Genomic DNA, 27811 nt, shown 5'->3' with positions numbered 1-27811 from the left:
GAGGGCTGTGACACGCGGTGACCCACTGAGGCTGTCCTCTAAGTATCGCACCATATTTTTGCAGTACAGAAGAATAATGGATATGTGTATATAGGTGATTTATAGATTTAACATAGAAATAACGGACACAGTGCTGACGTGTGTATTTATACAGAGGGGAGGAAATTGTATTTAACTTGGACAAGAAAAAAAATCGATTTGTTTTTCCAACTATGGGCGCAACAGAACCCACTGTTACCACGGGAGACAGAACAGACAGAACAGTTACCATGGAAACATACACAGAGATGACATCACTAAATTATCATAGTTAGAGTTATACTGTGGCTGTGATTGTGCTAACGTAAGAATTAGATGGTTTAGTGGAAAATGAGCAGGAATCATAGTAGACATTTTAGCATGTTCTAAAGCCCTAACCCCTAGCTCTGAGTCTGCCTCACCAGTCCTTCTTGGAGATGTGTTACACTATTGAGCACCTGTGCACCGACACACTTATAAAGTATTTACTAAGAGAATATCATGTTTATAACAAGTGTTTACTACTGGAATATTTCTAAAGATTTGTTTGAAATTAATTAAAGAATAAAGTAGTTTGTACTCTGCCTTGAGTCCTGTGTGTGTGTGTGTGTGTGTGTGTGTGTGTGTGTGTGTGTGTGTTATACTGTACACACAGTTTCTCAGACTTTCTCAGGGTGTAATTTCTTGTCCACTAAACAGCTCACATTGCACAAGATGACAGACAGACCAACAGAGAGATCGATCGATAGATATGCAGACTGATAAGACAGACAGGTGAATAGGGGAGTTGATTTTACTTGTCCAAAACACAGATGTAGAACACTCAAAGAAAATACATTCAATAAACCATAACACCCCACAAATATATTATCCCCCAAACACGATGATAGTAACATAGTAACACAGTGACACAAACAGATGAACACAGTGACAACACTTATTTGGCTGAACAACTTAAATGTACAAAAACATGATACAAGAATATAATAAAATACACAGTGGTATGACTAGTGCAAGATACCTGTATACTTACATGTGTGATATATATAGCCTATATATTAGGGCTGTCAAATTAAGAAAAAAAATGTAATCGCGTTAATCGCAGGATTTGCTGTGATTAATCGGCATTGCTAAAATTGGGCTGTAATTTAAGATTATTCATACAAAAAGCATTACAAAAATATTGACGTCTTGATTTTGTCCAAAGTAACAATAATTAAAATCAGGTAAATTGATAAAACACATGTTCTTTAACCTCAATGTTAACTTGTTTGGACATCGCATTGTGGTTTTTAGCTGTATGCATGATGTATTTTGGATGTTTTCAGTCTATTTAACACTTTCAGACAATGTGATTAAACGCGATAACAAAAAAATGTGTGCACTAAAATGACAAATAGTGAACTTGAGTTAACTGGTTAACTCTGACAGCCCTACTACTATATATATACACATGTATCTCCCACTCTTTCTGTTCTGCCTGAGGACATAGAACAGATGCAGGGCTCCAAGAGGGTTGTAATGGTGTGTTGATTCAGGCCAGGGAACCACCAAGGTTCTGTTGGGTGCTTTTGACTCTCCTGACAGAAAAGGGCAACCCCTCCCTCTCTCCCTCCCTCCCTCCCTCCCTCCCTCCCTCCCTCCCTCCCTCCCTCCCTCCCTCCCTCCCTGGTTGACCAATCCATCTGACAAACAGTCAGTATGTCCAGGATTTGGCCCCATGACTCAGGAATAGGTGTGTTTATCAGGTGTGAAGTTGACTGAGAAGTTCTCAGCCTTTACATCGTAGTCTCCTCCCATTCCAGTTCAACATCACCTGCAAGAGAACAAAAGAGTAGAGATGTGAAATGTGTGTTTATGACTTGTGTGTCTGCTAGCGTATGTGTGTTTGTGTGTGTGTGCGTCTGCTCACCCTCCATAGCGTCCAGTGAGTCCATCTTCTCCAGAGCAGAGTAGTTAACGAACCAGATGGACTGGCTGTTTCCTTTACTGTTCAGCAGGTCCAGAGTACTCTGGTGTAGGAACATATACTGGGCCTGGGGACATGCATGCATACACTTGGTAAGATTATATCAGGCTCTCTACAGGTTTGAATACATCAGGACAACAGGCGGAAACTAGATCATACTATAAGGTATCATATCCATATCACAGTCAGAATATTTCATTATTTTATGATACATGTTGTATAAAGATATATTTCTCACCAGGTTCTGCACCATACACATCCTCTCACTGCGTAGTTCAGCCACCAGACCATAGATGTCCACAAAGTCGTGATCACTGATGTGTTGGATCAGGTGATCCAGCGCTATAAACACTCCTGTCCTGCCCACGCCAGCACTGCAGTGCACCACTATAGTAGTGTTCTCATGCCTGTTGGCTCTGATGGCTCGAACAAACTGTATGAGTGTGGTGCTGGACTCTGGTACACCATGCTCTGGCCAGGAGGTGTAGTTGAAGTGGTGAACCACCATGTAGTCCCCATGCTAGGGAGAGAAAGAAAGAGAGAGAGGGGGAGGACAATGTTTTGATTATCAAGAGGGAAACTGTGAAAACGTATTATTATTATTAAACTTAAGTTATTCTGGGGTTCTCGTGTATCTATGTGTGTGTGTGTTACCCTCTCCACTTTGAGAGCCCTGACAGTCCAGTCAGGATAGATGTCCTCTGTCAACTTGGTGATGATGATGTCCCCAAATACTGTCACCGGCTTATTATCTTCTGGCCAGTACTGGTGACACCGGATCTACACACACACACACAATTGGTGACAGCGGATCTAAACAGACATTCAACCCTGACCCTACTAGAACCTTGGTCCGGTCCTTACCCTTCCTTTCTCATAGCACTGTGTGAGCATAGCAATGGTTTGTGTGCGAGTCTCCCAGATCATCCTCCAGAAGTCAGCCACAGTACCGGGGAGAGGACCCTGGGTCGCTATGAACTCACTGGGACACAGATAGCCCTATTGAGGGAGAAGGAGATGCAGCAAGAGAGAGAATCTTATAGTCAGAACTGAGCAAAGTCGCAAGTCTCCAGTTATTTTTAGTTATTTTTACTTCATTTTTTACCCCCTTTTCTCCCCAATTTCATTATATCCAATTGGTAGTTACGATCTTGTCTCATCGCTGCACCTCCCCTACGGACTCGGGAGAAGCAAAGGTCAAGAGCCATGCGTTCTCTAAAATACGACCCTGCCAAACCGCACTGCTTCTTGACCCACTGCTTGCTTAACCCGGAAGCCAGTCGCACCAATGTGATGGAGGAAACACCGTCCAACTGATCAGCTTGCAGGCAGTGGGCCCGCCACAAGGAGTGACTAGAGCACGATGAGACAAGGAAATCCCAGCCGGCCAAACCCTCCGCTAACCTGGACGACGCTGGGCCAATTGTGCGCCGCCCCATGGGTCTCCCGTTCATAGCCGGTTGTGACACAGCCTGGGATCAAACCCACAAGTCTCCAGTTTTGTAGTAAACAAAAGTTGGAGTGTTTAGAAGGCAAGGTTCAAGAGGTGATGACATTTTCTCTAAAAGCATGAGTGTTCTCTTTCCTGTGTGTGTGTGTGTTAAGGGATTTTTAAAATCAATAATCAATTCCTTTAACAGTGTGTGTGTGTGTGTGTGTGTGTGTGTGTGTGTGTGTGTGTGTGTGTGTGTGTGTGTGTGTGTGTGTGTGTGTGTGTGTGTGTGTGTGTGTGTGTGTGTGTGTGAGACTCACTGAGATGAAGCTAGCGTTGATGTAATCAGATCCAGGCAAGCCAGGTTCAGACAGCAGCTTAACACGGTTGTTGTTGTCTGTAGAGGAGAGAGTGTGTTAGGCTGTGTGTGTTTGTTACGCTTAGTGTGTGTGCATGCATGTGTGCTCATACAGGGTTTGATGTTAGTGAAGCGGTTCGTGGATCTGTTCCAGGGAAGGTCAGCGTCTGATGTAGCCAGGTCGTGCAGCAGTTTGGGTAGCTCCTGGAAAGGACAGGGTTAACACTTTCAGACTACACACAGACACACAAACGCGCACACACATTCATGCAGGCACGCACACAAACACACAGGTTTTCACAGGGGTCAGAGGTCAGAGTTACATACTGCGAACTCTTCCTGGAACTTGGCGTTCTCGTTGGCACACAGATCCTCTACATGCTGCAGAAAAGACTTCTTATTGATGGGCCTGAGAGACAGAGAGAGGTGGGGTAAGAGAAATCCTTCACAGAGCAGCAATCCACATCTAACTAGTATTTCCAAGCAAATACAATCACATAGCACAACGTACACACTCATCAGGTGACTTACTTGAGAGACTTTCTGTAGCTGAGAAGCCTGAAACAGAGTTGACAGAACAATGTGAGTCACACTGTAAGTACGGCAGACTCTTACTTTCCATTACTCTACAGTTACAAACTCACACACTGAATGAATAACAGCACTTCACTATGAAACTAAAGCAATGAGAGAGACAACAACACACTGCAATGCAACACAGCAACACACACATGGAGAGCTACAACACACTGCCTACAGATGTAGGATCTTAATTTGAGGCAGGAAAATAATCCTGCAGAAACAGAAAATGAATTATTACGTGGATTATAATTAATGGACGTTTTTGCAGGGGTTGATAGACTTTTCATTAGGGCAAATCAAGTCAGAAATGTAAAAGTGGAAATTAAAAATGTTTTTAAAACTAAAATACACTACAAGTTTGCAGCAACAAAAGAGTGATCAAATGAAGATCCTACATCGGTAATACCAACTTACTGGATGACAAATATCTCCTTCCGTCTAAAGAAGAAGGAGGAATACCTGGAGAAGAGTGTGAGAGAGGGGTTAAAGGGGTTAAAGTGAGAGAGTGGGCAGACAGCCATGTGTGTGGTTGTGTGATTGTGATTATGTGTGTGTGTGTGTGTGTGTGTGTGTGTGTGTGTGTGTGTGCTAACAGCAGCCAAGCACAGTCTGTAGGCATGCAGGTAGGACGGAAGAGTGTTAGAGGTAGAGTGGACATAATGTTACAGAGGGTAAACCTTTGTGATGGAGTGATAGAGAGGGATAGAGTGTGTGTGTGTGTGTGTGTGTGTGTGTGTGTGTGTGTGTGTGTGTGTGTGTGTGTGTGTGTGTGTGTGTGTGAGAAAAAGACACGCACCCGTAGGTGCACACACACACACACACACACACACACTGACCGGTGTAGCTTCTCTTCCTTCAGCTCCAGGTCGGCCACAGCGATCATCTGATCCAGTTTAAACTTGGTCTCTATAATCTCCGCCTCCCGGGGAGAATAGGTCCCTCCCTCCTTCTGACGCTGACGGATCCTGCCATTGGATGAGGGACATGTCAAAAGCTCTGAGACACCTGAATACCGCTGGCTGGGTTTAAACCTTGGTCAGCTAGAACCATCAGAGGAACATTGAGTTTACCTGACAGAGGCATAGATGATGATGATGAGTAGCACGGCCAGGAAGAAGGAGAGGAGAACTCCCAGAATGATCTGTTCATCTCTGGTCAACAACCCATCCACTGACAGACAGAAGGGGGAGAGGGGGGATGGACAGAGGTGTTGTTGAATTGCTTTGCATTGGAGAGGAGAGCTGTATGTGTGAGTTTGTGGAAAGAATAGGGGAGGAGTGGTTACCTGCGGTTCTGATATGCTCAGAGTAGTCAGAGTCTGTGTACTGGCCTCGGATGTTGGTGGCTCGGAACTTAAACCTGCAACACAGACAAAGACATGCACTGTATTAAACTTTGTATGTGTGTGTGTTTACATGTGTGTGTTGTGGATACTCACACGTAGACAGTGTTTGGTTTGAGGGGTCCGTTACAGAGTGTGTTGTACTCCTCCGTCAGACAGTTGCCCTCCTCTCCGATAACATAGTGGTCTTCCTGGTGGTCTCTACGGTCCAGCACCCTGTCCCTCACAATTCTGTGTCTAATCTGTGAGTTGTTGTGTCTGCTGGTTTGTGTGTGTGTGTCCCTGCTTTTGCCGTCCCTCACACAGAGTGGGTTCGGGAAGCCATTGTCAGTCAGGTATGGGGCGGGACGAGAGAGGAATGCGATCTTCCAGTTGGTTAGGTTCCTGCTGTCCATCACTGAGACAGAGAGACAGACAGATCTCAGACTAGGCCTAAAGCAGCGGCTCCTAAACATTTTAGTTTTGGATATATTTTCTGTCTGATAGATGTACTGTATGTTTATGTGTGTGTCTGTGCATGTTAGTGCGTGTGATGTCGTACCCCCAGATTCTGCCACGATGATCTGGATGCTACTGATTGGTCCGTTGTCATCGCTGTAGAAACAGGCTGGCATGTGAACAATGATGCTCCTGGAGGTTACCATGGCAACTCCTCCTCGGTCCAGCACAGCCTGAGGTCTCTGGGTGGGCTTGGCAGGAGCTACACACACACACACACATACGTTGCAGTTATGCAGGGGTCATGTTGGGGTTATGAATGGGTTACGATTCTGTACGATTCCTAAAAAAGACCATGATTTTGAGGATTTCCCCCCTAGAATGGTCCTTTGGAGGAAGGATTGTTGATATATTCAGTGGAAGTCGGAAGTTTACATGCACTTAAGATGGAGTCATTAAAACTCATTTTCAACCACTCCACACATTTTTTGTTAACAAACTATAGTTTTGGCAAGTCGGTTAGGACATATAATTTGTGCATGACAAGTCATTTTTACAACAATTGTTTATAGACAGATTATTTCACTTAAAATTCACTGTATCACAATTTCAGTGGGTCAGAAGTTTACATACACCAAGTTGACTGTGCCTTTAAACAGCTTGGAAATTTCCAGAAAATGATGTCATGGATTTAGAAGCTTCTGATGACTCAATTGGAGGTGTACCTGTGGATGTATTTGATTTTCCCATGATGTCAAGCAAAGAGGCACTGAGTTTGAAGGTAGGCCTTGAAATACATCCACAGGTACACCTCCAATTGACTCAAATTATGTCAATTAGCATATCAGAAGCTGTTTAAAGGCACAGTCAACATAGTGTATGTAACTTCTGACCCAGTGGAATTGTGATACAGTGAATTATAAGTGAAATAATCTGTCTGTAAACAATTGTTGGAAAAATTACTTGTGTCCACAAGAAATTTGTGGAGTGGTTGAAAAACAAGATTTAATGACTCCAACTTAAGTGCAAGTAAACTTCCCACTTCCACGGTGTATTTCTGTTTATTCTCAAACAATATATACTCTACAGTTCCAAAGGGGGATGTCTGCTACTTTTAGTGCTAGGATCCAATTTGTAAACATTCCCGATATTAACATGAACTCAAGTCCTTCCTCCAAAGGAACATTCTATGGATTAGATTTCCAGATCATTTTCTTTTTTTTGTCCTGGTTTCATGAGTAATCACCCTTATGTAGTGTAAATGTAGCACTGTACCTATGATTCCAGTAGTGATCCGAACCTCTGAGCTGGGGGGGCTTAAACCTGCTCCGTTTACTGCTGCAATCTGAGAGAGAGAGAAACTATTTGGCCCTAAACAGACAATACAGAGTGGCAGAATACCTGACCACTGTGACTGACCCAGAATTAAGGACAGCTTCGACTAATGTACAGTCTCGGTGAGCATAGCCTTGCTATTGAGAGAGACCACCATAGGCAGACCTGGCTCTCAAGAGAAGACAGGCTATGTACAGACTCAGTGAGCATAGCCTTGCTATTGAGAGAGACCACCATAGGCAGACCTGGCTCTCAAGAGAAGACAGGCTATGTACAGACTCAGTGAGCATAGCCTTGCTATTGAGAGAGACCACCATAGGAAGACATGGCTCTCAAGAGAAGACAGGCTATGTACACACTGCCCACAAAATGAGGTGGAAACTGAGCTGCACTTCCTAACCTCCTGCCAAATGTATGACCATATTGGAGACACGTATTTCCTTCAGATTACACAGATCCACAAATAATTTGAAAACAAATCCAATTTTGATAAACTCCCATATCTACTGGGTGAAATACTAGTGTGCATCACAGCAGCAATATTTGTGACCTGTTGCCACAAGAAAAGGGCAACCAGTGAAGAACAAACACCATTGTAAATACAACCCACATTTATTTATTTTTCCCTTTTGTACTTTAACTATTTGCACAGCGCTACAACACTGTATACAGACATAAAATGATATAATATGAAATATTTACTGTTCCCTTTTTATTGTTTATTTCACTTTAGTTAATCCATTTCAATTACTTTGGCAATGTAAACATGTGTTTTCCATGCCAATGAAGTCCCTTGAATTGAATTGAATTGAGAGAGTGTTTTGTGACAGTGTGTGTGTTCCTCGCCCGTATATTATAGTTGTGACCTGTGTGTGTGTAGTTGTGACTTGTGTGTGTAGTTGTGACTTGTGTGTGTAGTTGATTCCTGTGTGTGTGTAGTTGAGTCCTGTGTGTGTGTGTGTGTGTGTAGTTGTGACCTATGTGTGTGTAGTTGAGTCCTGTGTGTGTGTAGTTGAGTCCTGTGTGTGTTGTTGAGTCCTGTGTGTGTGTGTAGTTGAGTCATGTGTGTGTGTGTGTGTAGTTGAATCATGTGTGTATGTGTGTGTGTAGTTGTGACCTGTGTGTGTGTCTAGTTGTGACCTGTGTGTGTAGTTGTGTGTGTATGTGCCCTGTGTGTGTAGTTATGACCTGTGTGTGTATGTAGTTGTGACCCGTGTGTGTGTGTGTGTGTGTGTAGTTGTGACCTGTGTGCATGTCTAGTTGTGACCTGTGTGTGTGTGTGTAGTTGTGTGTGTGTGTGCCCTGTGTGTGTAGTTGTGACCTGTGTGTGGGTGTGTGTAGTTGAGTCCTGTGTGTGTAGTTGTGACCCGTGTGTGTGTGCGTGTATGTAGTTGTGACCTGTGTGTGTGTGTAGTTGTGACCTGTGTGTGTGTGTGTGTCTGTGTAGCTGTGACCTGTGTGTGTGTGTAGTTGTGACCTGTGTGTGTGTGTAGTTGTGACCTGTGTGTGTGTGGGTGTGTGTCTGTGTAGCTGTGACCTGTGTGTGTGTATGTAGTTGTGACCTGTGTGTGTGTGTAGTTGTGACCTGTGTGTGTGTGTGTGTGTGTGTCTGTGTAGCTGTGACCTGTGTGTGTGTGATCCTCACCCGTATACTATAGTTGTAGCCTCCCTTCAGCCCGTCGATGACTGCGGTCAGGGTGCGGTTCTTGTTTTTGACCACATTGAGGTGGTTAATGGTCATCTCTAGCTGGCCCTGGCGGTAGACAAGCACCGTGTAGGAACTTATGTTCCCATTGGGTTCCTCAGGGGGGGCAAAGGTCACAAACACACGGGTCACTTCCTCCGGAATCACCTGCAGGGTCACATTCTTAGGAGGATCCCTGGGCTCTGGAAGGAGGAGGGGAAAAGGATGGACGGAGGAGAGAGAGATGAACTACTTCCCAGTTTAATAAAGTAGCTACTGTATTACTGGATCTGTGTGTTCCTCACCTTCCTCCATTGTTCTGATGACAGTGGGCTCAGTGGCCTGTCCGTCCCGCCGTGCGTTCTCCAGTGATCCAGTGAAGGCGGTCACGGTCACAGAGTAGCGAGTGAACGCAGTCAGGTTTGACACAACTACAATCCTCAGCTCCTCTGGACTGCGTACCACAGACTGGTTTAACCCCTCGCTATCCAGCTGAACAACGACACAACATATAGTAGTGTTAGGTTCTTATTTTACAGATCTAAATAACTCACGGACACTAGAGAAGCTTAACCAAGTTTAATTCTTCCCAAAGGTTCTGTACAGCTGTATTCAGACAGCAAAACATCTCACCATCACACGTATGTATACCCCACTTGGGACACTCCTTCTCTCCAATCCTTACATCTTATGGTTTCACAGGAAATGGGTAACAGGATAATAAACCCTTATTACTCCCTTCAGGGGATCTGACCTGACCTCCTGACCTCAACCCCTCAGCCTAATCCACAGATGTCCTTCCACTCCCCTATAGCAATCCTGTGATCTCCTCCCATCCACCCAGCATATTCCACAGATGTCTTTCCGCTCCCCTATAGCAATCCTGTGATCTCCTCCCATCCACCCAGCATATTCCACAGACACTCTGTCTTTCTACAGATCTCACTCCTTTATATACTATGTGTCTAATCTATCATGTCTTTAATATCTCAATGTTCAAAGTTTAGAATTCAACAGTAGCAAGAACCATTTTCATGTTATTATTTGTGTGTGTTTTGTGTACTCACAGAGAGGACATCTACGAGGTAGGAGGTGGGGCCGGTGATCACATCTGGGAGTTGCCATTGGATACGGAGGCTGTTGGAGGACATGGTCACTGACAGGTCACTGGGAGGGGCATCAGGGTCTGAGAGGAGAGACAGGTATAAATATACACATACTGCCTGGGTGTGTGGGTACATCTGTTGTATGTATGTGTGCATGTGGGTACTTACTCCCAGCCAGTGTATGTGTGTATTTCCAGGGTGTGTGTTCTCCTGGCCCAGCATTCGTAAGGGCTGTGATTCTGAAGCGGTAGAGGCGGTACTTGGCCAGAGACTGTAGAGTGATGCTCCTGTTGCCCTCACCACCATCAGAACCATTCACTGACACCAACACCTGACCAGGAACATCATGAGGATGATGTTGAGTTCAATGTTAGGATTTCATTTTGTGTCATACAGCCTATTCATGTAGACATACTGTATGTACGACACAACAACAGAGATATCCAGGTAAACATACATCCTGATGGACGCAGCCTGGAGCCAGGGCAGCGGTCGGCTCTGGCAGGGGTGTGGCCTCAGCTAGGGGTGTGTCAGACTGGCAGTCGGGTGACAGCAGCTGCACGGTGATGCGGTACTCAGTGAGCATGCCCGGAGCAGAGAGGGGAGGAGCCCATTGGAGCGTTACACTGGTGGCTGTGGCCTCTGACACACTCAGGAAGCGAGGGACACCAGGAACTGCAGGGGGATATAAAGGTGGGTTGAGGTGGTACAGTTCATCTGGTCTCCTGGTGAAGTCTGTGTGTGTGTGTGTGTGTGTACCTGACTCGGGGTGTGTGTAGGCAGTACAGTTGACCTGGTCTCCTGGGCCGGCAGAGTTGACAGCCGTCACGGTGAGTGTGAATTCTGTGTCCGGCGCCAGCCCGCTGACCGTGTAATGGTTTGTGTAAGCCTGGTGTATGTATGCCTGTGAGCGTGTGTCCACCTGGTAGTACAGGATGAGTCCATTGGGGTTGGCTGGAGGCTCCCAGTGTAGAAACACAGAGTCCCAGCCCAGACCAGAGCAGGACAGGTTACCCACCACCTCTGACACTGGAACCAGGAGACACAGGGTTAACACAAGGGTTATTAACCACTTTCACATGCATATGGCACTTGATTTCTAGTTCCACAACCTCACACACAAACCTGATTCATTGGTTGTGAAGGACACAGGAGTGCTGTACTGATCTCCATGACCCACTCTGGTGTAGCTAAACACACTGATCTCATAGGAGCTGTGAGGCCGGATCCCACTCAGCTGTCCTTCTGTCCACGGACCTGTAGAGTTCTGACAGAGAGGAGGAGGAAGAGAGAGAGAAATCAGGAAATCTTATAGACAGAACATAGCAAAGTTACAGGACTCCAGTTTGACATATTTAATGTGTGTGTGTGTGTGTGTGTGTGCAGTACCTGGTAAGTGAGTGTGTTTGTGTTGTTCTCCAGGATCCTGAAGCCGTAGTGTGTGACCACACCGTTGGGTTCCAGAGAGGGTTCCCAGGTCAGCCACACAGAGAAGGCTGTGTGGTTATACAGAGACAGGTTCCGGGGAGGAGACATCGGACCTGGTGGAACACAATGTTAGAGTACATTACTGGCCTTCGTCTGTGTTCAGCGGCAGCAGTTGGAGGGGTTATGGTAGGTTAGAGATTAATAGGAGATAAAGGTGAGAGGTTAAAGATGACCTGCTTCGTCTGTGTGCAGCATCAGTAGTAGCGGGGGTCCGGAGCCCTTGCGGGTGGCTGCGGTGATAGAGAGGTTGTAGGCTGTGTAGGGCAGCAGCAGTGTGAGTGTGAGGGTGGTGTTGGGGGTGTGTGTGGTGTTGGAGCCTCCAGGGCCGAACAGGGTGAGGGAATAGTCAGTTATCTCTCCGTTGGTCTCCAGGGGGCGCTGCCACACCACAGACACTGAGGAGGACGACAGGTTCCTACTGGACACCAGCACTGGAGCTGAACTGGGTACTGGAGGGAGTGGGTGAGTTAATAGTATGTGAGTGTATGAGTTTAAAATATGCGTGTGCATTTTATGTGTGTGTGTGTGAGAGTATGTAAGAAGACTCACTATCATCATCGGTCCTTACGTGCAGCAGGCTGGTGTGGTTGTGGGCAGGGCCGGCACTGGTTGCCGGGGTAACAGTGAAGACGTAGGGATAGTACTTCCTGAGTTTGGTAAACAGGAAGACGTTGTCATTGGTTATCTTGGTGATGGTATTGTTGACAGCGGGGGTCCGGGGGTTGCTGTTGGGTTTAGGGGGTTCAGGGGTTCAGTGGTAAGGGGAGTCCAGCCTCCTGCAGGGTGAGCAGGTAGAAGGGGCGTCCGTTGGGTTCCATAGGGGGGTCCCAGCTTACAATGATGGCCGTAGAACTGAAGATCTGAGCACTGAGGTTGTGGACCGGATCACTGGGCACTGTGGGGGGAGACGAGGAGTTAGTATGACTGACTGAACTACTATGCATCATTTATATCACTGAATACTAGGACTGCGTCCGAAATGATGGGTCAAGATGCATTACATAGCAAACAGGGTGTCATTGCTAAAACACTTCAAGCTACAGTATGTTGATGGATGCTGTATATACATGTAATACATCTCCACCCAAATCAACAATATCATTAAGAAATCAAACACTTGAGCCACCCCAGGGACAGAGAGACACACACAAAACAGCACTTCATCATCATCATCATCATCAGGATCATCACCCCATGATCAACAGGGAGAACCTCAGTGTGAAAAGAAAACAAACATTTGACCAGAGAAACTTTGTTTTTAGAAAAGTTATATCGAGAAACTTTGTTTTGAAAAACTTCAAGTCGAGGAAGTTTGAAGAAAGACACTTTGAACAGCAGATACTCATCCTGGCTACACCCTTTTCTGGTGTCTATCCTCTAAGCTCCGGTCACTGAGTCTGACCATATTGAGAGAGCAAACTGAGCATGTGCACACCTCGGGAAACAGGGATGGAGAGAATAAGAGAAGTGGAGATGGAGGAAACAAGGAGGGAGGGGAGACCTCAGTGAAGGCAGATTGAGAGGCTGGTAATGTGGATGGATGGGTGGAGGAGAGAGGGCGGTGTGTGGGTGTCTGAGCCCAGGGCAGTGAGCCCTGCTGGGCTTGGCAGGGCAGGACAGGCAGGGTGGGCTGGAGGTCCGGTGGCTGGAGCACAGAGGCAGAGACATAGTCAGTATCAGAGACATCATCAGACAGAAACAGGAGTCAGGTACTATTATATGGCAGATGAACGCTGCAGTCTGTCTACGCCATTTTTCCCAAAATCACATAAAAACAAAGAGATCAAAACATGAACAATACCTGACTAGCTAGCTATGTTTTCTAATCCAGATGAATAATATCAGACATTTTATCTGTATTATCTATTTGACATGGACATTGCTACTTCTTCTTATAATCCAGGTGCTGCATTTCAACAGTGATTCATCTGCACCTGAAGCTACAGACAACATTAACAGATGACTGATCACTTCTCAACACTATCAACTACTAACACTGAGAGAATAATGACCTACTGACAGAACTATACAGGATGTCTATGTTGATAGCGTTGAAGGATTGATGCCAAGATCTGTTTACTAAATACATGGAGGCCTGTAGCATTGCTCCGTTTGGACAACAAGATATGATCAGATGTCCAAGATGTTAAAGACTAAACTTCCACCAGGTTCAGTAAAAGGAGACACAAACTGGTTGTCTGAGGTACGGAGGCCTCGGAGGGACAAAAAGGGCCAGTTTGTCAGACTGACATAATTACCTCCATTCACTAGCCAGCTGAAAGTTACACTTCAATCTCAGAGTTTTTCCGTGATTTTAGTAAGTTCAAAAAGAGGTTGGAAAAAACAGTGCAGACTCTCTCTCTGTGTGTGTGTGTGTGTGTGTGTGTGTGTGTGTGTGTGTGTGTGTATGACTGACCATCCTCTGGGGTGAGTAGGTTTAAGGGATCAGTATGGACCCCCCCATCCCCCTGCAGGGTGCTGGAGGTCAGCCAGAGGCTGTAGTTCTGTCCTCCTCTCAGGCCAGACAAACGGTAGGACAGGTCCTCCCCCGGGGAGACAGGGTCCAGCTCTGACACTGGGATATGCTAGGGGAGAGGGAAGAGAGAGACAATGCCCTTAAAGTAGAACATAACACACTTTTACCCAAGTGTACAATGTGCGTGTGTGTGTTACTCACCTGCTTTATAACAGCTTTATTGTCTGTGTAGTATACACTGTGGTGCTGTAAAACTCACCTGTTCTGTGACCGTGGTATTGTCTGAGTAGTACAGAGTGTAGTGCAGGAGTATTCCATTTGGCTGAGTGGGAGGTTGCCAGAGCATGGTCACCGAGGAAGAGGTCAGGTTCACCAACGACACATTCTGGGGAGGGTCAAACGGCACTGTGGAAGAGAATTGCAAGAGTGTGTGTTCAATAAAGATGAATTGAAGGCCTGGAGCATTGCTCAGTTTGGACTACAAGATTTTCAAAAGTTAAGGAACTAACTCTCTCTGTCTGTCTGTGTCTGTGTGTGTACACCTGTGTCAATAGTACTGAAGCTGATGTATATAAGGACTCCCCCGTCCCCCAGGCGTGTCCAGCTGGAGATAGAGGCATTGTAGAGACTCTCTGAGTCAACACTGATAACCACAGCTGTATCTGTCACGTTCTGCCACACCTCAGACGACTCATTCCTTAGAGAAGAGAGAAGGAAGGAGGATGAAGAAGAGAGAGACCATGTTGGAGCTAGCTGTAACTGCTCCTTCAATCAGAATGCCTCATCCCTCAACATCTTTTTCAACATCACATCAGCAGTAGGATTCAAACTATTGATCAATAATGAAATAAAAAACTCACCAGACTCTGACTATGTAGTAGAGGATCTCAGAGTTGGCCTCTTTCGGTGGTTCCCATGACAATTGTACCTCGTAGTCTGAAAATGTCCTGGCTAGCAGAAACTGGGGGGGAGTGTCTGGTTCTGAAACAAACTTACCATTGATTAGAACCAAAACACAGACACACTGAAAACCACACCACCTTGGGGAAATGGACTGGAAGAAGGAAGGTCTGTCTGCATTCTGTCTCATCTGTAAGTACAGCCCTGTGAAGAGAAGCTGATTGGTTAATCATCTGTAAGTACAGCCCTGTGAAGAGAAGCTGATTGGTTAATCATCTGTAAAGTACAGCCCTGTGAAGTGGAGCTGATTGGTTAATAGCATGGTTCTGGGCCTGTTGGATATCTCTGTGATACCCCCTGTGATGTCAGAGTGTCAGGAGAACCTGAAACCGAGAGAGGAAGTGACCTCACAGTAGTGAGATGAGAAGAAGAGGTAATGATGAACCTTCTGTGGTCCAGAGTCTCCGGTCACGTTAACAACATGGTCCACAATGCAGCCACCTGAAATATAATGACTCTAACCATGGTCCCCCTCCCCCTCTCACCCCAGGGTCCCTCCCTCTGTTGGGGTGATGTTTAGGGGTTTACTGTGTGTGTGTGTGTGTGTGTGATGTTTGAGAGGCTCTCACCGTCCTCCAGAGTGGTAATGTTGAGAGGGTCACTGCTGTGGTTTCCGGAGCCAATACGTGTGTGTGCCTTCACCACCAGAGTGTATTGTGCAAACTTCCTCAGGTGTGTGATCTGGGCGTGGTTGATGGGTGTGGTCAGGTTGAGGAAGTGGGAGGAGTTTCGCAGCTCAAGGCTGTAAATCAAATCAAGTCCATTTAAAGTGCATTTAGTCATCACGAGACAGTTCAAATATAGAAGCTAAGCAGAGATGTACCTGTAGTGTGTGATAACTCCGTTGGGCACCAGGGGGTGCTCCCATGTCACGTTCACCTCATTGGAACTGACAGACACGTAGGACAGGCCGTAGGAAGGACTACCCGGGACTAGAGAGGAGACACACACACTTCAACATGAGGCGTTAGTGTGTGCATGTGTCTAGTGTGTGTTTGTGTGTGTGTGTGTAGACTCACCGTCCTCCCCAGACAGCATAGTGAGTGTGTCTGAGGTGTGGTTCCCGTGTCCAATGCGTGTGTATGCTCTGACAGAGACATTATAGTATGAAAACGGCCTTAGCCCTGTCAGAGTCACTCTGGGGACAGAGCTGTTCAACACTGCCACATACGATTGGTTCTCGTACAGAACCTCATACTGTTGGATCACCCCATTGGCTCTCTCCGGGGGCGACCAAGAGAGGGTGGTGGTGGAGGGAGAAGTGTCTACCACTGTTAACCCTACAGGCGGGGTGTCAGGTTCTGAGAGAGAGATAGAGAGGGGTAAGACTGGACTTTCTATCATTAAACCCACACAATGACAGAGGTGTGTGTGTGTGTATGTGTGTGTGTGTGGTATGTACCATCCTCAGGTGTGACAGCGAAAATATCGTCTAGGTCAGACAGAGAGCTCTCTCCTACAGCAGTAGATGCAGCCACTCGCAATTTATAACCTGTATACTTCTCCAGCCCTGAAACACACAGCAAGCAGTTTATAACCTGTATACTTCTCCAGCCCTGAAACACACGGCAAGCAGTTTATAACCTGTATACTTCTCCAGCCCTGAAACACACAGCAAGCAGTTTATAACCTGTATACTTCTCCAGCCCTGAAACACACAGCAAGCAGTTTATAACCTGTATACTTTTCCAGCCCTGAAACACACAGCAAGCAGTTTATAACCTGTATACTTTTCCAGCCCTGAAACACACAGCAAGCAGTTTATAACCTGTATACTGCTCCAGCCCTGAAACACACAGCAAGCAGTTTATAACCTGTATACTTCTCCCGCCCTGAAACACACAGCAAGCAGTTTATAACCTGTATACTTCTCCAGCCCTGAAACACACAGCAAGCAGTTTATAACCTGTATACTTCTCCAGCCCTGAAACACACAGCAAGCAGTTTATAACATGTATACTTCTCCAGCCCTGAAACACACAGCAAGCAGTTTATAACCTGTATACTTCTCCAGCCCTGAAACACACAACAAGCAGCCTAATACCAATACATCTTTACAGGCTTGAACCAGACTTGGACCATGTGTGTATATGTGTACATACGGTATGTGTTTGTTTGTGTGTGTGTGTTACCTGTGAGCAGTATGCTGGTGTTGTGTGTAATTCTCTGCAGGGCCCGGTTGCTGTGTAGGTTGAGTCCGTAGAGAGTGTAGTGTGTGATTCGTCCATTGGGGTTGAGGGGCAGAGTCCAGCTGACCAGGATAGAGGTGGAGCTAACATTCTGATAGGACACTCCTACCACTGAGCTAGGAACTACAACAACGCACAACAATAAACAACAACAATAAACAAACAATGACATTATTACAAAACTGTGTATAAATATATATCTGTGTGTACCCTGTTCGCGAGTCTTCTCAGTGACGCGTGTTGCAGGTCCCTCTCCAATAGTAGTAGCCGCGGTAACAGTGAAGGTGTAGTCAGTGAAGGGACTGAGACCAGAGACTAGGTAAGACAGCTCCTTAGCCTGCATGTCTATGACCTTGTCCCTCACATACACTCCTGGAACACACACACACACACACACACACGGTGTAAAGGACAGACTGTAGAGAGCAGTGGTAACACACCTCATTCATCAACTAGTCTTAAATGTTTAAAGTGTTATGACTCATGTACTGGAGGCAGCTCTGCAGAGTGGTCACTAGTTCTGTCCTTGAGCAGTTCTTATCTATTGATGTTCTGTATTATGTCATGGTTCATGTTTTGTGTTGGACCCCAGGAAGAGTAGCTGCTGCAATTGCAACAGACAATGGTGATCCTAATAAAATACCAAATAAACCTGATTTTAAACCTAACCCTAACAACACTGCTAAGCCTAATGCCTAAACCTAACCTTAAATTAAGACCAAAAAGCACATTTTTGTTTTCATGAATTTACACAATATAGCCAATTTTGACTTTGCAGTTGGCCCATCTAGCGGAAATCACTCAGTTCTGCCTCCAGGGCAAGATTCATGACAATAAACGTCAACTTGCGGTTAAAAGGTTAAAGGTTAGTGGTGAGTGCAGTACTTCCTGGGGTGCTGGATGCAGCAGCCCTGGTAAAGAGGTATGTCAGGAGTGTCTGGAGGTGTCCAGTGGCTGCAGGTGCAGAGCGGGTAGAGAGGTGGGGCTTGCCAGAGGTGAGCTGGCTGGGCTGTGGGTGGGCAGTGAGCCAGGGGAGGGGTGTGGCCGGGGGTGAGATGGTTAGGGAGAGTGAAGAGGTCCCTGAAGTCACATGGTCAAAGGTCAGAGGGGTGGAGTCTGGAAAGTCAGAGGTCTGGCCAGTCCCAGGGGCCATACTGGCCAGACTGGAGCCCTCAGTGACTGTAGGGTCAGTGTTGCTGATGTGCTCAAAGTTAGTGTTAGGGCTGGTTGGAGCGCTGTGTGTGCGGCTGATTGCAGTCCTGGTCATGCCGGTGATGAGCGTGTGGTCGGGGAGGGTGACCGTGAACGCAGGTAGGGAGGTGGTCAGGCTGTCAGCTGATCTCTTACGCCGGAGAGAGTGGTCAGGGATAACAGCAGCAAACGTTCCATCACCAAGGAGATCAGTGTAATTTAGATCCTAAAGATAAGATGAAAACATCAGAGACACACACACACACACACACACAGACACACACTAATCCAGACAGGTAGAGTGGTACCTGTGTTCCAGTGAGGGTGATGTCCTGCAGCAGTGTGTTGTCAGAAAGAACCAGGAGTCTGTACTGTGTGATCAGACCGTTGGGCTGGGCAGGACTTCTCCAACTCACACGCACCGACACAGAGTCTACTGCTACTGCCTGCAGAGCCTGCACTGCACTGGGAGCTACACACACAGACAGACACACACACAAACACACACACACACACACACACACACACACACACACACACACACACACACACACACACACACACACACACACACACACACACACACACACACACACACACACACACACACACACAGACACACAGACACACAGGCAGACAGTATCAGACAGTATTAGACCATATTAGACAGTATTAGACAGACAGTATCAGACAGACAGTATTAGACAGTATTAGACAGACAGTGTCAGACAGACAGTTTCAGACAGACAGTATCAGACAGTATTAGACAGACAGTATCAGACAGACAGTATTCGACAGTATCAGACAGGCAGTATCAGACAGACAGTATTAGACAATATCAGACAGACAGTATTAGACAGAATGTTAGAGGGCCGAATGTTTAGATGTCACCACACTGGCCAATAGGGAGAGTAAGGGCACCACACTGCTAGAGCACATCACTCAAGACACATGTTTGTGAGTGTGTTCTTACCCTCAGCAGGTGTCAGTACAGCAGTAAAGGCCTCAGGCCCCAGCAGGCCAGCAGACTTGGCCCGCACCGCCACTCTGTAGCGTGTGTAGGGTGTCAGACCAGAGTACACAAACCTCAGGTCCCATGTGCTGTTCTCATAGATAAACCCTGACACACACACACACACACACACACCATTCGGGTCAGATCTGCGACCTTCAGTGTTTTTACTTCAGCAAGTATTTTAAATGTAGTGATGTACTGTATGTGTATGTGTGTGTTTACCTGTGGGGCCGTAGAGATAGATAACGTAGCTGAAACGTCCGGTAACGATGGTTGGGGGATCCCAGGAGACGGAGACCGACTTAGACGTCACGTTCCATACCAACAGGTTGTGGGGGGGGTCCTCTGGGGCTGCATCACACACATACATATCCACATGGTGAGAGATGAAGAGATAGGAACAGATAGAGAGAGATGGAGAGATAGGAACAGATAGAGAGTGATGGAGAGATAGGAACAGATAGAGAGAGATGAAGAGATAGGAACAGGTAGAGAGAGATGGAGAGATAGGAACAGATAGAGAGAGATGGAGAGATAGGAACAGATAGAGAGAGATGGAGAGATAGGAACAGATAGAGAGAGATGAACAGATAGAGAGATGGAGAGATAGAGAGATAATAACAGATATAGAGAGAGATCGAGACAGAGATATCCCATTGGCAAAAACTGGTTGAATCAATGTTGTTTCCACATCATTTTAACCCCCAAAATCTGTGCGATGACATTGAATCAAACTCATTGGATTTGCAAAAAGTCAACAACATAAGGGCATTTTTCACCAAACTTTTAACCTAAATCCACTGACATTGAATTCACAATAGCTGACAACACAACCAAATGTAAATGAAAATTAGACGTTGAACTAACGTCTGTGCCCAGTGGGATGTAGATGGAGAGAGGTGGAGTGTGTGGGTGTGTACCTGACTCAGGCATGCGGACCATGGTGGAGGCGACCTGTCCCTCTCCGTCGGAGGTGAAAGCGGACACTTCGAAGACGTATGCTGTGTAAGGTCGCAGCTGGTCCACCCCTACGGATATTGGTACAGCCCAGGTGGCGGCGGGCGGGACGGCTGACAGGGTGACGGGAGGAGAGGACGCTGTCAGAGCTGTCACCTCTGACGGACTGGGGGTCCCACGAGACAGAATGTCTGCTGCATCCTACACACACACAAACACACATTTAAGTACACGAAAGACAGAGAGAGAGAGAGAGAGAGAGAGTGAGTGAGTGAGTGAGTGAGTGAGTGAGTGAGTGAGTGAGTGAGTGAGTGAGTGAGTGAGTGAGTGAGTGAGTGAGTGAGTGAGTGAGTGAAAGAGAAAGAGAAAGAGAGAGAGAAAAACTGGGGGCCTGCAGCACTGTTCTGGTTGTACAATAATATATTTTCTGAACGTTTAAAAACCAGTTGAAAAATCTCATCTCATCTAGATAGTCTTCTGTTAACGATGTGGTCAGAGTATCTGTGTAGAGAGAGAGACAGAAGCAGACAAACAGAGAGAGAGAAAGAAAGAGAAAGACATACGTTGCAGTGTGGTAGCGCTCCGGTCATGATGTCCTCAGCATCCAGCTCCAGTATGCGGACGGTCTGACCAGTACGAGCGTGTTTGGCTTTGACCGCAAACTTGGTGATCAGACCGTTGATGCGGAGTGGCAGGAGCCAAGTGACCACTACAAACGTGTGGTTCTCAGCAAACGCTGTCAGGTTAGTCACCAGGCCTGGGGCTGACAAAGGGTTACAGTTGTCTGTTTGTGTAAGTGTGTGTGTGTGTGTTTGTATGTTATTTGTGGATACCTACGAGCCTCAGCAGTTTTGATGTACAGAGACTTGCTATAGGGTCCAATACCAGCAGAGTTTTCTGCTGCAACCTGGACAGAGAGAGAGGAGAGAGAGAGTATTAATCATCATTACTAATTCAGGGTTAAGTCGTCAGATCTTCACCATGTTAATCTCTACCAGTGGTCAGGGACGTTTATTGATGCAACAGTCACATAACACCAGGCAGGCAGATATACACACTGACTACAGGGACATCCATAGCACCCTGTAGCCTACTGCTTGCTTGTCTTTGAAGCTAAGCAAGGTTGGGCCTCTCTGGATTGGAGGTCAGATGATGCTGGTTGATGATGATGATGCAAGATGGGGTCACTATTTCCTCTAGTCTTAAGGAGCCCCCAGCTTCACAGTGACAGGGAGGGCACTACCCTGTAGAGAGTGCCCTCCTTCAGATGTGAGGTTAAAGTGAAGTTTTATTAAAGTGAAAACTATTAACCATAATCACACACAGCGTATTGGCAGAACAGTCTGTGGGAAATAAACAGCATGGCTGGGCCATAGATATTTTTACGTTATAAATCATTTAATCACAATGAATTATTCAACCAGATCAAGAGAATAGTTTCCCCTCCGGAGGCATCTGCCCAGAACACACACACACACACACACACACACACACACACACACACACACAATGAAAAGACAGATATGGTTAAAACACACATTCTACCATATGCTTACGTTACATTTCTATTGAATGATGTAAGTGTAATTGATGGGAGAGGCTATATGACACGCCTGGTGCCCAAATTGATGACGTGAAGGACGAATTGGGAAAAGTGGAATCGGTCCGAACAACCAGGAGCGATATGTTGAAAGAAAAGTGCAAAAGGAGAAAAAGCTCTGTGGCTCCACAAGATATCGACATATGACGTGGAAAGCTATGATTTTCAGAGTAGGGCACCGGTTAAAGGTGTCATCGCTGGTGTCTCGTTGGATATAAAGGCTGTGTGGTTTGTGGATAACATGCCAGGAGTGGTAGACGCATGTAGCTTGACTTGAATGATAGGCGTAAAGAAGGAGCAAAGTCTATCAGTTTTACTTTCATTTGATGAAGTGATTCTCCTGACTTATGTAAAACTTGGGTATTTGAGATATGCGGTGAGACCGTATGTACAGAAGCCGCTGCAGTGTTACAGCTTGTTTCTGTAAAATTGTGATGGGAATCACGTTCCAGTTCCCAGAGTGCCCAGTAAAAACGAAGGTCGCAGTAGCTAGGATCAGGGCTATCCAGCAGGACTCCTATGTGGAGGCAGTGAAAATAGCTGAAGGAGTGAGTAGTAGAGAGGAGATGGTAGGTGATGTCCCACAGTCTGCAGTGAATGCCATGCAGGAGAAGGATCCCGACACACGAACAGTGAAGAAGGTGGACTTTGTTGCGTTTATAGCACAAGTTATGAATTGCACTAGTCAAATGAATAAAACAATCTAAGAAGCTAGATATCATTGTGAAGGCGGCAAATAGATTTCTGGATATTCAGGACTTGACAGCCAAAATGTTACGGGGAGCACTAAATGGCGAGGTTCCCCCTTCCCAAGTTCCTGAATCTGTGTAGGGATCTGAAAATACATTAAAATCTGACTGAAGGAGTAAACATTTTTTTAAAATTATATATTATTTTTTAAATTCAGGGTAGTAGAGTGAATTTTGGTTCGTGTTTTTGGTAATTAGTATGTATTTGTTCATCCAAAACAGCTTTGTTTTTTGGGATATCATTTTTTTACTACCTCGTACAGCAGGTGGCAGCAATACACCTTATGAGAGTAGTCTGCTAATAAACCTTGAAGAAGAAATTGATGACTTATGTCGCACAGATGAGCATTGATTGGAACACATCCTACAAAAAAAGGTACTCTGAGTGCTGGGAACATGAACAAAATCTGACTACAAGTTTTGGGTGGATAGGCAATGGCAAGGCGAGAGAGATGGGGTTGTTTGGAAGGGAGTTTAGCCCCTCTGTGGTTCATCCTCCATTTCCCACCTTGGTTGCTCCCTCTGACAGTGATAGATCTAGGGTTGCTTGAGAGGGTAAGATATGTTGAGGAAGGAATAGATTCAGTTGTAAGTGAACACTTAAGAACGCAATACTATGCTTTCTTGAGGACCTAAAACAGGGAGGACAGGTACAGCTTTTAGTGTTCCTGAGTTTAAGGTTACAGTGGGAAAAAGAGCAACAGATCATTTATCAGTTTACACAACGGAGTTGCTGGCCATACTCTTGGCTGCAGAGTGGGTGGAGGAGGTGAGGCCAGACGGTAGTCATCTGCTCTCACTGCTGTACAGCACTGATAAGATTCAATTAATCTGTGTCTCGGCGCAGACAGGGTTGTAATGAGGGTTTGCAGAGCTTGTATAGGGTGAGACAGATGGGGGTATTTGTGATGATCCTCGGTACCAGCCCATGTGGGAGTAGAGGGGAATGAGGAGGTGGATGTTATCGCCAAGTAGGCTCTTATACATCCTAACGTTGAGATGAACTTCAAATCAGTAAAGCAGAAGCCAAGGGGTTGATAAAAACAGTGGTTAAAAACAAATGGCAAGAGTTGTGGAAAAGGGAGGGAAAGGGATGACAGCTGTATAAGATCCAGGAAAAGATGGGGGCAGGGAGGTTCTCAGGCAGAGAGAGATGGGAGGAAAGTGTAGTCACAAGGCTGAGACTGGGACACACAAGGCTCAATAGTACATTGACATTGGTGGGGAACCATCCGACTGGGAGGAGTGATCAGGGCCAGTCCTTGCCATTCTGCTGCCCTTGGCGAGACCAAAAATTGCTGGCTATGATTGGTTCAGATTTTGTCCGGACCGGACTAAAAACCAATGTCCGTGGATGTGGAAATCAAGGCCGGTCCGGACTGCACCAAAAAAGATGTCCAAAAGGTACCGGCGTCAGGTCCATGCTTATTGAGGCGTAGCCTACAGTGTTGCCTGAAATTGAATTTTATGAATGAATGCACTGATTAAGACAGTGGGGTGAAACACCTGGACAGTTGTGATTGTACATTCCACATTCCATATTGTCCATTTTACTTTGACCTGTCTTGTTTTTAGAATATGTTGTTTGTTAACATGAAAGCACATTTTTGAATTGATTGGGAGCCATTTAGGTAAGGCTATTTGTTCGGAGAAACCTGCATGATGTACAAAGTATCCATCTCATTACAGTTAGTTTTCCCTATCACGTATGAATTGTCTTTTTACCTTGTTTTTTCAACCAGTCCAGTTGGAGGCGGCAATACACCTTTTGGGGTTATAGTCAGCCATAAAATCCACAGAAGAAGAAGGAGAGTGGAGAGGAATGGATTCGGTTCAGTCAGCTGTCCTGAGCCTTTCCCAGCTAGCTAGTTTATGCTGGCTAGAAGGATGGCGCTAGTTAAAACGTGTAGTATTGGTCACCATCTGGAACGACAAGCCGGTGTGAATGACCAGTGCACTTGCTTAACCGGGCAGCTATCACATGTCACTGGCGCTTGCTAACGTGGCCAATTTGTTCCATCCCAATTAATAATATTTTGAATAGGAAAGCAGCCTAGACGTGAAATAACTTGTAATATTGGTATATATCTGGATGTCCCCGTAATACAGTATACTGCTCAATTTGGGAGAGTTTGCGCTGCAAGCCGCCAACTCAACAACACAGGGTGTCTCGCTCCTGAGTCCTGATTTCCAAGCACTGCTCTCGTGCAGTAACTCAGAGGGAAGTAGCTAGATAGTGTAGCTAATATCAGGCCAGGGTGACAGCTAAAGCACATTTATTGCTTTTGTAGTCCGATAAAAACTGAATGATTCTGAACACTCCAAGTCCCAACTTCGGCAGACACGTTTCAAATGATCACTGAAGCGTCTAGCCACCAGTGTAAACTACCTGGCTCATTAGGTTGACTGACAGAATAGAATCCATTCGTTCCCACTCAACTCTTGCTGCGCGACATATGACATACATTTTGGGCACCAGGCATGTCTGTATAGCCTCTCCAGTGCATGATTACCTTCTAGATGTGTGTGTGAAAGAGAGCAGAGATACTGTTACTTACAGTATGTTTACTGTATGAGTGTTACCTTGATGTTATAGGTAGACCCTGGTAAGAAGAGGTTGAGAAGGGTCTCAGGGATGTCCAGGTGTTTGGTCACCTCTTTGAAGGTGGGGTCTGGATATGGACACACCTCTTTGTACCTATTAAATTAAATAGAAACAACTTTATTTAAAACACCAGATGATATACAAACAACTTTATTTAGAAGTAAATAGTGGTGGAATATCAACACCCTATCCCCCCCCCTTATAGTGTTATTCCCCTAATAGTGTTCCAGGAGAAGGCTTAATCTGGGTCTACATCATATGGCTCCTTACCTGATGACATAACCGTCGATGCGGGAGTCAGAGGGCATGGTCCAAGACAGAAGGATCCCATTGGAGCCCACCCTCTCCCCCTCTAGATTGGTGGGAGGGGATGTTGGGGCTGGGAGAAAAGGAGGGAGAGGAAATGAGAAGAGACGAGACGAGAACTGTTAAGGCCATATTCCCCCAAATCTCCTAAAAATCTGATATATGTGAAAGAATCCAATCCATACTTATCAGTACATGCTGCCAAAACTAGGAAGTCCTGTCAACAAATTGGGAGGATGGTGAGAGACATTGTGAAAGATACTGTTGTTGTTTGCTATTGGGTCAACCAGCTGGTTGTTTGTATGTGTGTGTGTGTGTGTGTGTGTGTGTGTGGGGGGGGGATTATTGGTGTGTGTGACCAGCTTGCTCTATTCTGGTGAATAGATGCTCAGAGCTATGGCATTTCACTGACATTCACTACAGCATCATTCATTCTACTTAGCAAGGCTAGTGTTACCACACACACACACACACACACACAAACATGCACACACCTACCTACAGACACACACACACACACACACCTACACACCGCACGCACATAAACCTACACACACATACAAACACACACACACACACACACACACCTACACACCGAACGCACACACACACAGGGTGGGAGATAATAAACATTATCAGCCATTATCAGCAGAGGGCAGCAGCAGAACAGACCCAATGTTTCCTCAGAGCAGACCACTATCATTTCAGCTGTAACACATCTCACCGGTCTTGTTGGTGTTGATTATACGGCTGACCGGTGGGCTGAGGTTGGAGGAGGAGGCGGCGGTCACCATGACCGTAAACACTGTTCGAGGGCTCAGACTGGATACGTCAGCCTGAGGAGAGACTACATGATCAGAACATGACCACAACCACAACACAACTACAGTATGTGGTTGTAGATGTGTGTGTGTGTGTGGAGCAGTCTAACCTGTGAGTGTGTGTATCCCAGGTAGAAGGTGATGATCAGGAGAAGAGTGGTGGCCATGCTGGAGCTAGCCCAGTTATCCCAGTTAGCTGTTAGCCCAGTTACCAGTTAGCCTAGTTACCAGTTAGCTGTTAGCCCAGTAAGCCCAATTAGCTGTTAGCCCAGCTAGCTGTTTGCTGGTCAGAGGCAGCAGGTTAGAGAGAAAGAGGCAATGTCAGCTCAATGTTAGAGGGCTTAGCACCATTGTTCAATCCAATGTTGCAATTTAGCTACAGCAGGTCACAGTGTTACAGCAGTTTAGATCTTAGAGCCGTTGTCCAGGCCTAACGTAGTAACCCAGTCCACAGTTAGCGACAGTTAGCCACGGTTAGCAGGTTAGATTCGACGATATTCAGGGCAGTACATGCCACCATAATGTAGAAACAATTAGAGCAGGAAAGTTACAATAGTAGTAGTCCAGTCTTATGATAGCAACAGGTTAGCTACAGCAGTAGTAGTTGTAGTCCAGGTCTGGTAGTAACCCAGTCCACCGTTAGCAGTCATTCAGTGGTCAGCAGTTAGCTGGTTAGGTCAGAGAGAGGCAGGGCAGTGTGTACACCATAACTCCATGCAGGAGAGCAGCTTCACCAAATGAATGATTCAGGGTTGAGCTCAGGAGGTCTACCTAATAAATAATGAGCTCTATTACTCAACCTGTGTGTATGTGTATGCGTTTGTGTTAGGTTACGCTGGGGGTATCTGACACCTGGCTGCTGAGCAAGGTCGGGAAGGGGTGGGATCTGGGTGAGGGAGAGGTATGTGTTAGTATACGTGTGTGTGTGTGTGTCTCCATAACTCACTTGTGTTGATGTTTACAGAAGCAGATTAACTCCTGTCTCCACTTCTACTGATAACATCTACTGTGTAATAGCTTCTGTGTGTTTACCTGTACGAGTCTGTCGACTGTGCGGTAGACAGAGACAGTTCCTTGGCTGGGCAGCAGGCTGACGAGGTACTGGTCCACACACCCCTCTGACTGCTCCCAACGCAGAGAGAAGTTCTGAGCAGACACACTAACCACATTTACACCACGCACACGGCCCG

General features: G+C 46.1%; 1 protein-coding gene across 1 annotated transcript; it reads right to left on the bottom strand.

The window, feature by feature from the left end:
• Positions 1–1686: 1686 nt before the first annotated feature.
• ptprq (protein tyrosine phosphatase receptor type Q) lies at positions 1687–27345 on the bottom strand. The gene is made up of 48 exons (XM_042302019.1): positions 26732–27345; positions 26525–26636; positions 25765–25873; positions 25473–25587; positions 21378–21447; positions 21104–21303; positions 20504–20741; positions 19806–19934; positions 19542–19688; positions 18877–19040; positions 18244–18794; positions 17588–17817; positions 17321–17500; positions 16591–16698; positions 16208–16489; positions 16012–16120; positions 15714–15930; positions 15089–15345; positions 14771–14925; positions 14488–14633; positions 14169–14337; positions 13260–13397; positions 12589–12647; positions 12302–12500; positions 11926–12201; positions 11654–11805; positions 11390–11531; positions 11024–11293; positions 10722–10939; positions 10433–10595; positions 10226–10344; positions 9464–9650; positions 9120–9361; positions 7415–7484; positions 6243–6401; positions 5798–6098; positions 5645–5718; positions 5430–5529; positions 5196–5324; positions 4309–4335; positions 4105–4186; positions 3891–3981; positions 3740–3816; positions 2852–2986; positions 2642–2767; positions 2226–2507; positions 1931–2054; positions 1687–1834 (listed from the first exon to the last, which is right to left on the bottom strand). The coding sequence occupies exons 1-48, from the start codon at positions 26786–26788 to the stop codon at positions 1797–1799; spliced, it is 7725 nt and encodes a 2574-aa protein (XP_042157953.1). The 5' UTR covers positions 26789–27345; the 3' UTR covers positions 1687–1796.
• Between the last annotated feature and the right edge of the window lie 466 nt (positions 27346–27811).

Source organism: Oncorhynchus tshawytscha, linkage group LG19 (assembly GCF_018296145.1).
Source record: "Oncorhynchus tshawytscha isolate Ot180627B linkage group LG19, Otsh_v2.0, whole genome shotgun sequence".
Classification (NCBI taxonomy): Eukaryota; Metazoa; Chordata; class Actinopteri; order Salmoniformes; family Salmonidae; genus Oncorhynchus; species Oncorhynchus tshawytscha.
The sequence above is the reverse complement of the archived record's forward strand: the minus strand, read 5'-3'. Positions and strand labels throughout refer to the sequence as shown.